Raw genomic sequence first — 17,034 nt, 5'->3', positions numbered from 1 at the left:
GGACGGCTTCCTTGATAAAAATAAAAATACATTCTTAGGGAAGGACATTAGTGAGCTTTTCATATTTTTCTTTTACATTCAGGAGAAGACAAATCAGTTCAGTTGAGTAGGATGACAGTATGTCAGACAGTTTTTCTCACTTGCTTCTACATTCCCACATTCTTGCTTCTTTGTGTCAGAACTATTTTCATCTTGGGTGACAAATGTGATATTCATGTCTTTGTTAGAGCCTCGTTAATATTAAGATGCTAAAATTAATAAGGGAACGTGAATTACAGTTTTTAGTTCCTTTCCTGTGGGAGTGAAATTCTGCAGTCTAATGTTTTGAGTGCCAGACATATTTTACATTTAGGAAAATCGGCAAGCCGTATTGTTCAGAAATATTTCAGACTTAGCATATTTTTATTATTCTATATTTCAGTGTCTTTATGTTTACATAATTCATTACAAAGTAGAAATTTATGAAGAAGAAAACCCTAAAGAGGCAGATTATTTTTAGCCATTCTTTACTGTGTTTAGGTCATGTTAGGTTTCTGAAGAACAGAAATTAATGACATCTAATTGCGTAGCTTATGATTCTGAAAGGAAAATAGCATTTATCTGTACTAACCCTGGCAAAATCATTCTTATGTACACGGCTGAATGTAAAAGCTTAAACAAGTCTAGGAGTTTTGCATTCACTTATGTCATCAAGCCGATGGAATTAATATTTGGCTGTATCTTTAGCTTCTATAATACATTGCAAATCGCCTAAAATATTTCCTTAAAATATTAGAGCTGAATAACAACAAAGTAGAAGAAAGGAGGGAACCGCTGATAAAATAAGAAAAAGAATTAGAAACTGGATTTAGGATGTCAATTGTTCTTTCATTTTGATTCATTCTTCATTTTTTTTTTGATTCATGCAACTTTCGTACTAGCACTTAAGTAAACTGTAAACTCTACCACTGTTTATTTCCGCCAAAGATAGGGTCAATTCTGTCTTCCCTGAAGACTGAGATCATCCTAAGGATTTCTGTGGGCTGCTGGTGTTACTTAAGCACAAGTTGTTATTCCATATCAGGTGGTTGTGGGTAATCTCTGCAGAGCCAGAGGATTAACTAGCTCACCAGAAGTAAAATACACTATTTAGTGTTACAGTAAAATGCCATTTAACGCTTGTGTCTTTTCTTCTGTTGCCACCTTTGCCCATCCATGCCACCACTAGAGATCTTCCTTTGCTGCCACTCTCTGTTCACTTTGGTTTTTTCATGCATTGACTGCTAATTGCAACTTTATGATCTGTAAAACATCCTGTAATGCTTCACCTTCCTTTACCTTATTCTTGTCCTACGCTTTCCTTAGATCCTCCCATTTTCTCCTTTCTGTTACTTAAGAGATCACACTTCAGGTTTGTCAAATCCTTTCTCTTTTCTCCTTGGATTAATTCCTTCCTTTTCCATGAATTATTTCTGACTAATTAGTAACGTGTGGCTGTGCTTTCATGCACTCCAGGGTTTAGTTTACATATTGTAAAATTCTTCTACATCTGCGACTGTATAATATTGAACCAGAAATGATAACTGCTAATGGAGGTAGGCTGGTACGTACAATCTGAGAATTTAGTCCCTAAATAAGCTGTGCTCAGGAAACAGTGGTCATTGGTTTATTGTTATTTTTGCATCCGTTATTGATTTCTCTGGCCAATGTAGAAATGGGTAGACAAGCAGGATGACAATAGAAGCTTTGTTTTTATGTTGGTGGTAGGATTTCTAAGGTAATAGGTTAGTGCTACTGCTTATTTTGGTGGTTAAAAAAAATACGTGTTGCATGTGAATACCGTATCACTATTACTATTTTGGGGAGCGTTGCTGCTTATGGGAGGCCCCATTTAACAGGATTGAATGAAAGGGAGGTGATCCCAGCTTTGTAACCTTTCCCAATTAAAGTTCAGATGAAGTGGCCAAATATTAAAAAAAAATCTCTGTTCCCGCCCTATGCTTTATTCCTGTGCATGGGAAACACTGGGATAAATCAATCATGAGTTTAAAGCTAAACAAGAAATTATTAGTTGTTAGGGACAGAAATCCTGCTGACAGCAGGATCAAATAAAGGAAATTTGCATGCTATGCTGTCAGTTTAAAAGTGTAATTGGAAGCTGGCCATTTAATAGTTTGCTGCAAACAGTACTGTGTTTGATTTCCTGTACCCACGGAGCTTATCAGAAGATTATTGGTTTTTTTACAAGGTGTTACAAAATTAAAGATAGGACTAAGGTGGGTATTTGGAACAGTGAGTCAGCGTAGCTTAAGCAAACAGTTCTGTTATACGGCACGGCTGGGAAAGGTAAGAGATTTTTGTTGCATCAAATCTCACACGCAGTGCAAAGGTTACCAACCTCACCTATCAACCAGCGTGTGGATCTCAAGCGGCATAAGTGAGGCTCTCCTGATGGGTTATATCACGTGAATAGCCCCTCATTCTGCTGACACAGACTAATCCAAAATCTGAAATTCAGGAGGAACGGGATGGCATAGCCTGCTTGCCCTAAGATTGAATTGGATATCCTGTTGCCCGTGAAACCGTGGGAGTCATGGGGATCTTCTGTCATCACCCATCTCTGGGTTATTCCTTAGCGCATTGATCCCTTTGAACCCCAAGGTAATTGGGGTTGGTTTTACGGATCCGGACAAAGGTTTTGACAAGTATTTCGAAGAATCAGGAGGGGCTTGCCCTAGATTACGGATGTAATTTCCATAGGTAAATCCAGCGTGGCCATGTCTGTTGCTGGGCCTTTCTGAATTGCAACTGGGGTTTATTTATCTGTACATTCGGTGGTGGTTGGAATAGATGAAAATAGCAAAGATTAAGGAATATTCTCATTACAGATTTTAATTAACACTGTTTTGAATTTGAATGAAAAAAATCATTTGAGCAATTCTAACACAAAGGCAATTTCAAAAAGAAATACTATGCTATTAAAGTCTCTGTCCCATCTAAGAGCGTACACTGTCCATGATATAAAATACAGCAAGTGCTAGTAAAAATTATTCCATCTGGTGTGGTTTAGATAGAACTAAAAATACTTGATTTTTAGAATTCCACATGAGTATTTTTAGTCTCTTTTTTTTTTCTTGGTGGTACATGAAGAAGAGCAACTAAAACGTTAATGATTTGACTATGATACTGCAAATTCTTGTTTGGGTCTTCTGGGGAGATTCCACTGTTTGTTATGACAGTTTAAGCATGCTTAACTAGAAATAGAAGTAACAGTAGTAATGTGCCTACGTGCAAAAGATACGCATTCAATTTTCAGCATTTTCATTTACAGGGTGTATGAGAAATTGAGAACTACCGTGAAAACCCTGGCAGAGACAGGGATATGACCTTTGACCACTAAGCTGGCACTGCACTGTTCTCAGTTCAAATTCTTTGAGAATTCTAAAAAAAAAAATATATATATATTTAATTTTTTTCCTCTTAGAAAAAGAGAGCCTTCAGTTTTTCACTTATTCATTTTGCATTTTATTGCAACTAAAATTCCTGTGTATCTTAATTAATACTGTCTATTTTTCTGTATTTCAGGGATACCACTGTACAAAGCCTTACCCTACAACCTTCTGTTAAAGATGGTCTTATCATATATGAAGATTCACCACTGGTCAGTAGTAACATTTGGATTATATATTTGGAAATGTTTTTCATTAAAAACAAGCAGTTTAAACATGCTGGCTTTCCAAATGAGAAAATGCTTTGTGATTTGATTACTTTCATGGCATAGTCAGTGACTGTGGTAACGTTTCATTAACTTTTACTTTGGTCACATTTGTCATGTTTGTTGTGCCAAATGCTGAGTAAGATGATAGTCTTGAGAGCCTGCATGCACAAAATAAGTATGGAAAATAATTTAGTATTAACCTGACACATTCTAACTGGTAGAGTGGTATTTTTCTCCTTCTCTTTTGTAGCATCTCGCATCTACCTGCTAAGTTGGACTCCAGACAGCTCTTGCAGCCATTCTTTATTTCTTTCAGCTTCGTGTTGACAGTGTAGACGCAGACTGCTTTTGCACTTCTCTGTCAGCGCTCCATTCTCAGTCAGGCTCCTCACCTCCCTCCCTACCCACAGCCCTTTCCATCCCCATCCTGAAGAAAGAGAAACACCCACCTTTCTTGTCTCACCTCCTTCCTCTTTCTGCTGCAGTTCGTTTGTGGCGTATCCGTGCACCGAGTCCCTTTCTTGTCTTACTGCCAGCAACATGTCACTACTACTGGCTGAGAAATCAGTAATGCAGTTTCTTGCAGTAATTTTTGGGGAGTTCTGATGTTTTGATTCTTTTGCAGGTAAAAGCAGTGAAGTTCGGACATATATTGGTAATTGACGAGGCAGACAAAGCACCAACGAATGTTACCTGTGTCTTAAAAACTTTAGTAGAAAGTGGGGAAATGGTTTTGTCAGATGGAAGGCGAATTGTTGCCAGTAAGTAGATGGAAAGCTTTTTGATCATTTAGAGTAAAATGTAACATGTTGAGTTACTAAGTAGAGACCCAAAAGAGTCCAAGTGGAAAAAGTACGTGATGCTAATGGGTTAACAATTAAAGAATTTACTGTCATTTTCTTTACTGCTTTTGCAATAGCCACAAAGGTTTTCTTAATTACCATTCTCATGAATTTTGCTGAAAATTAAAAAAAAAAAAAGAAACACAAACCCCCCCCACAAACTGCCAAACAAACTCTAAGTTGACCCCTCTGCATCTAATTCACCATAAGAAGTAAAGGTCTAGTTGACCAAATTATGATCTTGGTTATGCCCATCTGGACAGTTGGTGTATAATTTGATCAAATCTAGGATTGAAGATATGAGTATATATAAAGTTGAATTGTTAAGGCTTTCATCTAATCAAATGTTGCATGTGCTTATATTATTTAAATATATCCTGCAGGATGAAAGTGTTTTGTAATTTACTGGAGTTTAATTCATGGGAATTACAGGAACTAAATATTTTTCATTATTTTTCAAAGAAAGGCCATGTTTGAAATGCCCTCTTGGTGTTAGTAGGCGCTGTAATGAGTTTGTTTTTAACAATGTTGGGAACAATGTTTAAGTATGAATGGAGCAATCATTCAGCACTTGTGTAGCACAACGCTTGATTTTTGCTTGTCATTATAAACTGTAGGTGGGCATTTTTTAAAATATATTGCTAGCCAGTCTCAATTATTACTTTAGTTTTTTAGAGGAGGTAAAAGGATTCCTAAACTCCCTGTGCCCCTGGAAACATGCAGTAAAGGAACAAGTGGGACCGGTTTGACTCATTTTGGAGAAACGGATACTTCACATGTATGAAATCATGTGTCTCTGGCTTCTCACATATTTTTGTAATATCCAGGAGGAATTTCAGTCCTGTATTCCCAGATCAGATAATGTCAGACCTATATAAAAAGAAACTTTATTCATCATTGGCCTCAGCATTTTGGTGAAATGAAATATAAACAGGACAGCTAGTCCACACCCCAAGAACACTGGATGCGTTTTTGTTGTTTTAAATGAAACACTTGGGTTAAATTTTCATGAAACAAATCATGAAACTTTAAAATGAAACCTAGAACACTCATAGTTGAATGGCGTGCTAAGAGGCCATTCAGCCTTTTTTTGTAACTGTTCTTCTAATTCTAAGAAGAACATAATTAGATTAGAAGAATTCTTTGAATTCTAAGAATTCTTCTAATCTAATTATGCTTGTTTAATTCATTTATAATGCAAAGCTTAAATATGCAGTTAATAAATTTTATTTCTTTTCCAGATCAAGCCCATGTAGAGGGGAGAGAAAATGTCATAGTTATTCATCCTGATTTTAGAATGATAGTTCTAGCAAATAGACCTGGATTTCCTTTCTTGGGTAATGACTTTTTTGGCACATTAGGTAAGCGATTCATGTTAAATGGTGATCTTTAATAGAATCGTTTAATAGAATGACTGTCTTTATTCATTAGATTTCATGTGGAGAAGGGGTCCTTATGCACATTGATACTTTGTTTCACATAAGACACTCAGGGTAAGATTCAGCTTGAAGACTAAGGTGTAAATTTATATATTTTAATAAAAGTGCATGAACTTGCCCTGAAGTGAACAGCTATATGTGATTATCTGTGTTACAACTAATTTGTTTTACGGGAGTTGGAAAAGCACAACAGACAGACAAGGTTACAAGAAATCTTTGTTTATGGGTGTATATTGTATACAAATATAGCAAAAACATGAGCTTTAAGTAGCTTGATACCTGACATCAATGGTTGATACAACCGCTCACCGCTTTTTTTCCCTGTATCAAACAAGCCACGGGCCAGGTGCTGTCCTCTTCAGTTCAAAAGATGGGAGCTTGATGGATGGTTCTTTTCTCTCCTCTCAGCAGTGGAGGCTACTGTCTTTTTTTGGTGTTAGCACCGTACTACCTGCTTCTTAATCCTCATTAGCCTCTCCTTGCCCATGGCCGTGTGTGTTAGGCCTTATTAAAATATATATATTTGACAAGATATTGAATTCATCCTAGATTCAGGTAAGGCTGTCCAAGTTTCACATCAAAGTTTTTCACATCAACAGCAACCTCATTTCAGAAAGCTCCTGGTAGGTCCTAAAAGTCCTGTGGATCAGCAAAGATTCCCTGCAGCTTCATCACGAGAATTTCCATTGCGTAAGGGCAAGTGATGAAGAATTCATTGGCCTGTATAGTCCAGCGTCAGTCTAAGTGGGCCTCTGGCAAGGCTTTGGCAGTGTTGCACCAGGGCTACGAACTGAATATCCCTCCAGACTCCACTGACTGTGCTATTTATGTTAGTTTAGCCATTTATATGCAGGCACCTTAATTTCTCTGTTTTTATCCGTTAGCTTTGGCTGTAATGCTTATTCTGCAAAAAAATAATAACCTCCTCATAAAAGCAGGTGCAAAACCTAATTCCATATTGCACGGTAGCTTTTGGTTTATCAGATGTAGTTCCCAGTGAATGGACATTCTGTGTCAGAGACTCGTTGGCTCTGAATTCCACCCAGCTATGTTGCCCCAAGATGTTTTCAATATAGCCGATTTCTTTTTCTTGGCCCAATTTCCCTCCTTACATGGACCCTTTAAACAAAATTGATCATCCCAGCATTATTGCTTTTGGCCCGCACCGCAGAGGCTTGGTTGAGGTTTTGGAGTTCTTCGTTGATTTTGTTTTTCAAGCGGAGGGGCTCTTCTGCTTTTAATCCAAGTTCTTTTTCAGCAGGATCTAATCATGCTTCTGCAAAGTTTTGTACGACTGTTAAAGGACTCTTTACGAATAAACTCAATTTTATAGATTATATGATTGGGACTAATATAATGCAAATACATGGAAAAGACTCTCTTGCCAAATTTCTTACCATACTTCTAAACAGGCGGAGAGAAAAGATAAATCCAGGATTTCCCCTGGAACTCTCACTTGGGTTTGCATTAGGGCATTCCTGCATATCAAGATTACCCTGCATCCTGTGGTGTTTTGAAGGTGTTCACAAATTGATTCCATTTAACCAGTTGTTCTTTCTTTAAACCTTTTTTCTTTTCTGTTTTTTCTGGATTCATTTGACTTGTGTCTCTTCTTGAAGTTAATTTCTCCCTTGTGATCACCTTCATTAAAATGACAGGAGAGATTTCCATGTCGCCAGGAACCTTGATGTTCTTCATAGCAAGTTCATCCTTCACATTTTTCAGAGCAGCTTTTGTCTTGTTTTAACAAGCAGGTACCCTGCATCCTCTTGAGCCATTGCTTTTCCATTTAAGGTGCTGTATGAGATTTAAAGGGGCTGTTGTGATGCTATCTTTTTATAAGTTACTTAACTGTATGCTTTTTTTCTTTTTAGGGGACATTTTTAGTTGCCATGCTGTTGATAATCCCAAACCAGAGTCCGAATTGGCTATGCTTAGACAATATGGTCCTGATGTTCCAGAGCCAATTCTTCAGAAACTGGTGTCTGCTTTTGGAGAACTCAGGGACTTAGCTGACCAAGGAATTATTAACTATCCCTATTCAACTAGAGAAGTTGTGAATATTGTAAAACATTTACAGGTACAGTATGTCAGATTTCGTTGAAAACTTGAGTTCATTACTACTAATTTTTTAACGCGTGAAGGTTTTAGAAAAAAGATGCCATTATTGATCACGCATTTTTATTTCAATCTTATGAAAAGTTTTGCATTTTGAAGGAATGCTCAGGTAGTCTGAGGGTAAGGATCGCAGATGTACAAAGGCAGATATTTTTTCTGTATGTTTATTTATAGACATAAAAACCCCCTGAGAGTCTGTTTTTCTACTGCATGAGAAAATACCACATTCATACTGAGAATACAGTATGCAATGTTCATCTTAGCCTTCATTATAGAATTCCATATTCAGCATACAGTGCTTCTAGGACAGTTCAACTGCTCACTTTATGCTGCTGTAAAATTTTTGGTTTTAATCGTTTCCTGGGGGAAAACAAGTTCCTGCTGCATAACAGTAATACATCACTGGTGGATTTTTTCTAAGGAAAATGTTAGATGGATAACAACTTAGCAAACAAGTACTTAGAATGCATGATTGCTTCCTACACACATTTTAACTGAAAAATCATGAACTCTGATTTAATGATGGGTTTTTTTAAAGATTACAGTAGAGCCTGACTTCTGCCTTTACAAATTAAAGGATCCATTTGTTTGAAGTATTTGAAATATAAATTATCTTAATGCACTTGGAAATAGCAGTGCTTTTATTTTGTTCTATTTTCTAAGCATAAATTCGGTAATTTGTTAATTTATAGACTGTTTCTTGAATTACCGAATCCTAGATTGAAAAGGATTAGTGGAAATATTAATGTAATTATTACAATTAGAATATAATTTCTCACAAATTATTTGACCTCCTGTTCCCGTGTTTAACACTGCATAGTATAACAAGGTCGCATGATGGTTTTGTGTTTGTGCTCAGGAGCATACTCACATACACAGACTTTTAGATCCTGCAGCTTAGAATTACTACTTTTAAAAGTCTTTAGTCTTCAGTTCATCTAGATTTTGTGGGGAGGATAGATTTTTGTGCTCTGTGGTCTCTAGGGTGCAATGCAGTCTTGAGACAAAGTAAATTGGTGCTACTATGATGTCAACAATATAAATAAAAAATAATGCTGTCTTTATAATTTCGTACTAAGAGTTAACAAAATTCAGACCTGAAAGTTGAGGAATCCATCCAAATAAACATGTAAGCAGAGTATTTTATTAGGATCCAGTAGCAGTTGATAGGTATTTGCTTACCAAACTGATGGGAACATGTACCATATTGATAATGTCACTGATTTCTTTAAACACAGACTTACATACTAAATGAAAGTGCAAAAACTAGAAATTTGAGGAACAGTTGCTGTGCAGCTGAAAGGCTGGGGGTTTAGGGTTTTTCTTCAGTGAACTTCCTGTCTTCATACTTTGGCTGTTCCTACCTTCCATCCTAACCTCCTTCCTTCCTTCTGTCTCCAAGTAATCTGAACTTTGCGCTGTCTTCTGTCACCAAATGGTGCGGAAACATATGGACTTAATTCGTTTGTTCTTTGAGCGTGAATAGCATCTAATTGAAGATTGGAAGATCTGCATTGCTAATTGTTTTAAGGGCACTTAACCTCTGCTTCTGTCTCCTTCACTTAACCAGATTAGTATGGTCACTTCAACCTGGACATTGGGCACAGATCAGTGTGGAAGTTTCCCGTCTACTAAGTTTTCACCTCTTTCAAAGCCAAGTGTAAATATCCACAGAAATGTCCAACATGCAGCTTTGATTTCTTCTGTAACATTTGTTTTCAAGATCCCCATCTCTTTGAGAGGATGCAACTTTTTGTTTACTGTAGCTTGTTTTTCAATCTGAATCATAAAAAGGCTGGGAGTAGCCAAAAGTAAACAATGAATATAAACATAATGGTTATTCTGAAGTAAGAAGCTTTTAGGTCTTCAGGTAGAGAAGAAAGAGGAAGGAGGGAAATGAGTCAATAAAATTGCTGCTCCTTAGGAAGGAAGGAGGGAAGTTAGTCATGTTGTTAAACAATTTCCCTTACAGCAGTTCCACAGACCCACTCTCTTTGTACTGTTGTGTTGATTTCTTTCACATAATTTTGTACTTCTTTGCTTCTGCAAAAAAAGAGTTGGTTGTTTCAGAGAAAAAATTACTGTTGATTACTGTTATCTGAGAGAGGATCTGAGTGTTGGGGCTAGTCAGTAAAGAGAATATTGTGATTACTGTGACATCAACGCATTATTAGGCTAAATTCTGCAATCTGATTAATTGTAGTTGTCAACATACAAGATTGTGTCTACAGTGTAGTTACAAGAGCATATTCCCATAAAGATTATGCAAGTAGGGAACCCATAGCAATTTAGTTGTAGCTTAGACGCTGCATTCGGAGCTAAGTTGCCTCTATACTAACTTTTTTCTTAAGGAAAAGGTTTTTTGGTGAAGCTTGAGACACCAAACTAGTTTGAAGACCTAAAACTGCAGGCATAGGGAAAGTTGTCCACTGTGGCTGCCTAACTTGGTTGCTGCACCTGTTTCTCCCCACAGATTGTATAGGGAATTAGGGTCTTGCGGCTCTAGATTGCAGGTGTCCTGAATATAGCCTTTTTGTCTCACTCAACCTGCAGTTTTCAGATTGTGTCAAATGTCGGAACTATTGATGCTTATAATGACGTACGGGCAAGCTGTGAAGCTCTGTTCTCTCTCCGTTGGGTTGCCATGTGCTGCCCATAACTACTGGTGTATGCTATGATTGCTTCTTCTGCAATCTAATATACTAGTTTTCACAAGATCTTTTGTATGCTGTTTTGCAGAGTCAAGATTAACCTGATGTCCCTGGTAGATGGCGATCAGGCAAGCCACATCAGTCCAGATAAAATGGAAATAGCTTTTTTACTAACTCTGTTGAGTTTGGGAAAGCTGAGATTTTTCCATAGGCCTTTTTTCTTGTTTGTACCTGAGATTACCTGGTCTAGTGGGAGGTGTCCCTGCCCACGGCAGCGGGGTTGGAACTAGATGATCTTTAAGGTCCCTTCCAACCCAGACCATTCTATGATTACTTCCTAACAGTAGGCACTAGTATAACAGTTTTCAAGCAGTGAATGTCTAAGGTACCTTCTGGCCCTGAATTCTACTAATCATCATGCTTTTAGGCCTGTTCGGTACACTTTTGTGCTAAGACAGTACTTTTTTCTGTTCGGCCTAATCTCAAAAGGAAACTAGGCTTATCAAATCACAGTTGGTATCCCTTTCTCACCTTGCTGCCAAACGCACATCGATAATAACCTTTTACCCTTTTGGCCAACCACAGTGAATCTCAGTTACCAGTTTTCAAAGATAATTAGGTGTCTGCTGCTTTAATCAAAATCAGTGGCTATGTGACAGAGAGGAAGAGATTGAAATTAGTGTTCCTGTGAATGCAAAGGCAGGGGGAAAATTCAGCTGTTTTGTTTGGCAGTAGACGGTGCCCACTGAAGACATGAGCACTGGTTAATCAATTAGTATTCCTGTCGCTCAGGATGAGCCATAGACGTGGTGCTTTATGCCCTGCTGACAGGACAACTGAGGAGACACAGAGAGAGCTGGCAGCGCTCAAGAAAAGGACATCAGGGATACAGGGGGAAGCCAAGGGCAGGGAGGAATGAGCAGGTAGGGAGAGATCTGTTGGTGTCTTGAGAGCAGGGTGGGCCTTTGGGATGCTGCTGGCAGGATGGGATACATGCGAGTGTCTGAAGGCACTGGAATATGTAGGGAAGTGAGCAGTAGTAAGAACACAAGGTAGAAGTCTCTCAAACAAAAATGTGGATTCATTACAGACTGGATACCAAATAATTTGTCACTTTGTTTTCAGGGTAGTGGTAGAAGTACAGTAGACCTCAATGTGTATAGCATATTTTAATTAAGATTCTATACTTGTGCTAGGAAAGTACTACTTTGCTGGTAGCCTTTAAGCAGACTATAGCAATACATGTACTCATGGAAAGTTAGCTCCATAAAAATACGGATTTTTCACCAAGCTGAATTCTGTCACAACTCTGTATCCAATAAAGCATAAAATATATATATAAAAATATAAAATTGTTAAAATCAAAACCTATGTTACTTGCTATTTTAAGGAATAGCCAACAATCTAAACTGTGAAAATACTCTGAGGTACACACAGAGGTGTCACTTGTAAGGGGAAGAATCAATGAATGAGAACCAGACAGACTGATGAGAGATCAATATTTTCTCCAGTAATCTGGTTTTAAAAATCAATAGAAACCAAATGATTTTTTTTTTTAAATGTTCAACTCAAACATTAAACTTTTTTTTCTTTTTTTTCTGATTTTTTTTATTTTTATTTGCTTCAAGTGGGCTGTTATTGCCTTTCTTCAGTAAGCAGTTGTCCAGGCAGTTAAAAGTGGTTGGATTTGTTCTGATTGAAAGAAGAGAGTTGTGACTTTTTTAATAACTGAAGTGAAGGGCCTTTTCACAAGTGGCTTGTGTTCAGAACAGGTTTTATTGACAGCAGCGATCAGTTGTACCTGAGGCAATAAATTTTTTTATGATGTCCTACTGATCAAGAGGCATGGAACTATTGAGCAATTCATTGCGGAGAAGGGTACCGATATCAGAAGTTACACAATGATTCGGGAAACCATGGACCTACTTGGAGACTACTAGTGAAAACCAGATAATATTTGAAGCACTTGACGAAGATTTCTGCAGTAACTAGTTGAGGGCAGGTAAAAGAGTAGGTCATGAGTAAACGAGAGAGTTTGGTGCCAGTTTGTTGGTTGTACTTCACAGTGAGAAGGGAAGAACATGTAAAATGTGGTATTCATCATCATAAGTGTTCTGAAATAATTACTTAAGGAAAGGTTTTGGTTATATAAAGCATGCACACTTCTGGACGTGTTTTGTTTTTGTTATCGAAACGAAGACTCACTTGAAAACAGACTGAGAGAGGGTCCTGCACACTGAGTACTAACTAGCTTTACATGTTTTTAAACTTAACTGTGGTGTACATTTTTATAAGGCTGTGGGCTTTTTCTTATTCTTGCATATCTTGTTTACTTTGACTCCGAGGTACAATTTAAATTATAGAAGTTAGTAGTTTCACTACTGAACATTGTCACAAACATTTTGCATTTACATTACATGTGAAATGTTTTTACAGTCTTTAGTTAGAATAACTGTTTGGAGAAATTTTATTTTTAGTACCTATCCATTCCTTACTGAATGAAATATCGTAACCAGCATGGCACAGGCTGTAGGACAACTTTATGTTATCCCACAGTAACTTGTATTTTGCTAAGCTGTAATAACGCAGAACTTGTAATAGTTTCCTCATGGCCAGGTTGAAAAAGCAGGACGTAGTTTAGCGTGCTTTTATACCAGCACGACTACTGAAATATTCTGTGGCATGTACACCACAGATTAAAAAAAGGTTTGTACAAGCCTATTTCTAGCAGTGGTATTCCATTCTACCACAGTAACTAGTTAATTTTAGTATTGCTTGTGTCACGGTTATTTTATTTTAGAGATTAGATATTTATTAAGTTGGGAAAATATTAAGCTCCTGTTTAAGGCTGATGTTTGATGAAGAGTACAGGTCAAAACATTCATGAAAATTTTCTGGTTTCTTCTATTTCACTTGTTGTTCAGGGCTCAAGTAGCTTTACTTCTAATATTTATAAATTTTTCTGACACTTTTGTTAAGTCTGTTTTTCAAGATTTTTGTACCAGCCTTGCTCACTAATGCGGAAAAAAACAATTAAGACTTCAGCTCCCTAAAATGCTTCTTCACATGTTTATCTTCATCACTGTAAATGTGCCATACCAAGATGGGGGCATCCAGGTCCTTGTCTCAGAGATCTAGTATTTGAATAAAAGGCATATGAAGAAAAAGTGAGAAGTTTAAAATAAAAAGATTCTCACTCCAATCTCTTGCCAAAAAAAGGGTAAAATAAAGCAGATAGGTGGTAAAGTTCTAGGATATATAGTAATTTGTTGATTATTTTTTAAAATTCTTTTTATTTGATTTACTCTATTTACGTCTTACAAGAGTAGGATGATTTTTTCAGATCTGTTATTAATGAGTATCTGTGAAAAGGCTTAGTGACTTAGCTGTGTCAACACGTTCAACTTAAACAGCTGTTTTTATCAATGGCAAGTAAAACCTGCATTTTGCACAGTACATAAATTACCTGAATGTTCCTTTGAAAAATAAGCTTATTTAAGCCTGAAATTATGGCAGTATACATTAAGGTCCATACTTATTGGAATCTGCCTTAATTTAAATGGGGACAGATACATGTTTGCTACTGGAGTTTCAGGGTAAATCAAAAGACAGTGGAAGAAGTTACTGACTGAGCACTTGGAACCAGCTTGCGGAAAGGCTAAGCTGGCTTTTCACACCTATAGTGTCTTCTGCAGGTACCAATAAGCACCTTCTTCATTTCAGTTTATTCCTATTGCATGAGTTCAATCGCCTGCTCGGTCAAGGCTTTTAAGTCTTACTGGCTTCTGGGTCTTAGTGGGAAATGAGAGGCAGGAAGATGTGTTTTCTTCATGCAGAACAAAAATTAAAAGGTGTGGGAATATGTGAGCGGCAGTTCTGAAACCTGGAAGAGCACACTGGCCTTAAATCATCAGTTGAGTTCAGTAGCAAAACTTCCTTTGTTGCAAATAGTAACGAAAGTTTGATAAACTTGTTTAGGTACACAGCACATTTCAAGTAGTATTCTTCACTAAGAAAACAAGTATTTGCGAGTCTTAAGTCAGTTTCTGTTTCTGCTAAGATCCATCATGACCTAAAGTCGTTTTTAGTAAGCAGTGTATCTTCTCCTTTTCTATATTCAACGTTAAGAATCAGAATTCTTAAATCAATTGTACAGCTGAATTATACAAATATATGTATTTTTGTCAGATCTTCACTGTTAATGGAAAGCAGCTCCAAATTTTAAAAATACAGGCTATGTTTAATTATATGTTCCAATGATTACACCATCTTGTTATGTGTATAATGCAAACAATTCTTTAAAACATGAATGATGCTGAGTACTCAAGTAATTGTCTCCTGCTTGTTTGTTTAATTCAGGTTTTAGTGCCAGTAACTTCATTCTGACTTGAAGCAACGTACCTTCTTTGTTCTATGAACTAAAAAAAAGATGACTTAAGCACTTGTCTAAGTTGAGCAAAGTTCCTGTTATAACAATTCGGTTTAGAAGTATCTAATGGTATGCTGTAACTTAACAGATATTCAATAAAATAAATGTGGGCATCTGTTTCTTCACAGAAATTTCCAACTGAAGGACTGGCAAATGTTGTTCGAAATGTATTTGACTTTGACTCCTACAACAACGAAATGCGTGAAATTTTAATCAGCACTTTGCACAAATATGGGATACCTATTGGAGCAAAACCGACCAATGTACAGCTGGCCAAGGAGTAAGAATAACATAAGATATATATTAAGAAGACAGGTGTCTCATTATCACTTTTACTAGCGTGTTATCTTGCTGCTAACTGATTTAAAAACAACCTGGAATACTTGAAGTCAGTCTTCTTCTGGTTCAAATTTATATTCTTCCAAATAAGTTACAACAATATAAATTACTTTATGACAGAGTGTTTACCTATTACTAATATTTAATCTTTAATGTCCATGTACATATTGATAGCTTGTACGGTAAACAGATATATATTAATAAAGGGAAATACTTGTTTCTTCTCCTGTGTTTTTGATTGAATTGCAATCCATTTCTGTCCTGTTATTTATCACCTAAATCGGTAGCAAACAAAATAAGTTGTCTTCAGTGGTAGTGGGATTTTGTTTTTGATACTCACAAAAGGCTCTACAAAAGTACTTCTGCAGAACAGGATGATGCATGTGAGCTCTAAGAACCATTTCTGTGTGTGTCTGTATAGCACTATTATTCTTTAATGATGTTACCAGTTGACATATTACGCCATATACTTTTTCTGAGGTTAGAATAGAAATAGCTTTTTTTTTTCTGTCAAACTAAATTATGAAATAGATTTAACTCATTCTTCTACAATTCACAGATAACAGCCTTAGGTAGACCATATTGAAGTGCAATTAGAAAACTTTGGCTTGAACTCTAATACATAATTTATTTATGGAGAAACAAATATTTCCCTTTCATGAAGAAAGCTTTATGGATATATGGAAAATTGAGTTTGCCCTGGGACATATATATTTTATATTTGCTAAGGAGCGACTGATTCTTATGACATGATGTCTTGGTATTAGGTGTCCGTGTGTAGGTTACTCCTGCTGGAGCACCACTGTTTTCATACCTAACATCCTACATATAACTGTTAAAAGAAGATTGGCAGTGTAGTGACTGTGGTGTACCTTTTAATTTTGATGACAGAAGAATTACATGCCTAGGGAACCAGTACTTGAGCAACTACAGTGTCTGTCAAAATTGACAGTACACGCTTGAAACTCTTGCCATAGTGTCTTTGCTGAAAGTCACTTCATAATTTCTATTTTAAAGAATTATAATGTTTGACATAGTTTTTGAGAAATTTTGCACTTTATATAATTTTTAGAAGTTTAGATGTGGGTCTAAATGGGTGTATTAGAGAGGACTGTTTAGTTTTGAAAAGTCAGAGGTTTAGGAAACGTAAGAGAAAGACTGCTGTAACTGGGGACTGTTCAGTCTAGAAGTGAGAAGATAGAAGAAAGATCTGATCATATTGAATTAGGAATAATCACCTAATCATTTTGAATCCGTCACTGAGGTTTTATAGGACAGCTTACACCAAGGATGTCAGATTTACAAGACCTCCACAAGATGCTCATCAAAAAATTCACTTGACTGGCAGCTATGAGCCCATACTCTGTCCACTGAAGGCTAAGAGGAGGAGAAACTACAGGAGCAGTTCACATGCAGTTGATAAAAGCAACTTTTTCTTAGATATCACCATGGAAGACTGGGACTAGGCTGACCACCTGGCTCTGATGATCCAGCAGTCTTTGTCTTGGTCTCTCACTTG

At 36.8% G+C, this 17,034-nt stretch overlaps 1 protein-coding gene across 2 annotated transcripts in view; it reads left to right on the top strand.

The window, feature by feature from the left end:
• VWA8 (von Willebrand factor A domain containing 8) overlaps positions 1 to 17,034 on the top strand; it is a 196,166-nt gene that overhangs the window by 101,549 nt on the left and 77,583 nt on the right. For both annotated transcript variants that reach the window (XM_074564766.1, XM_074564775.1), the window contains 5 exons: positions 3,565 to 3,640; positions 4,323 to 4,458; positions 5,781 to 5,900; positions 7,853 to 8,058; positions 15,305 to 15,456. In XM_074564766.1, the coding sequence (XP_074420867.1) occupies positions 3,565 to 3,640; positions 4,323 to 4,458; positions 5,781 to 5,900; positions 7,853 to 8,058; positions 15,305 to 15,456 (690 nt within the window). The remainder of the gene's footprint in view (positions 1 to 3,564; positions 3,641 to 4,322; positions 4,459 to 5,780; positions 5,901 to 7,852; positions 8,059 to 15,304; positions 15,457 to 17,034) is intronic.

The sequence above is a fragment of the Larus michahellis genome, chromosome 1 (assembly GCF_964199755.1).
Source record: "Larus michahellis chromosome 1, bLarMic1.1, whole genome shotgun sequence".
Lineage (NCBI taxonomy): Eukaryota > Metazoa > Chordata > Aves > Charadriiformes > Laridae > Larus > Larus michahellis.
This window is presented reverse-complemented; position numbering and strand designations above follow the sequence as displayed.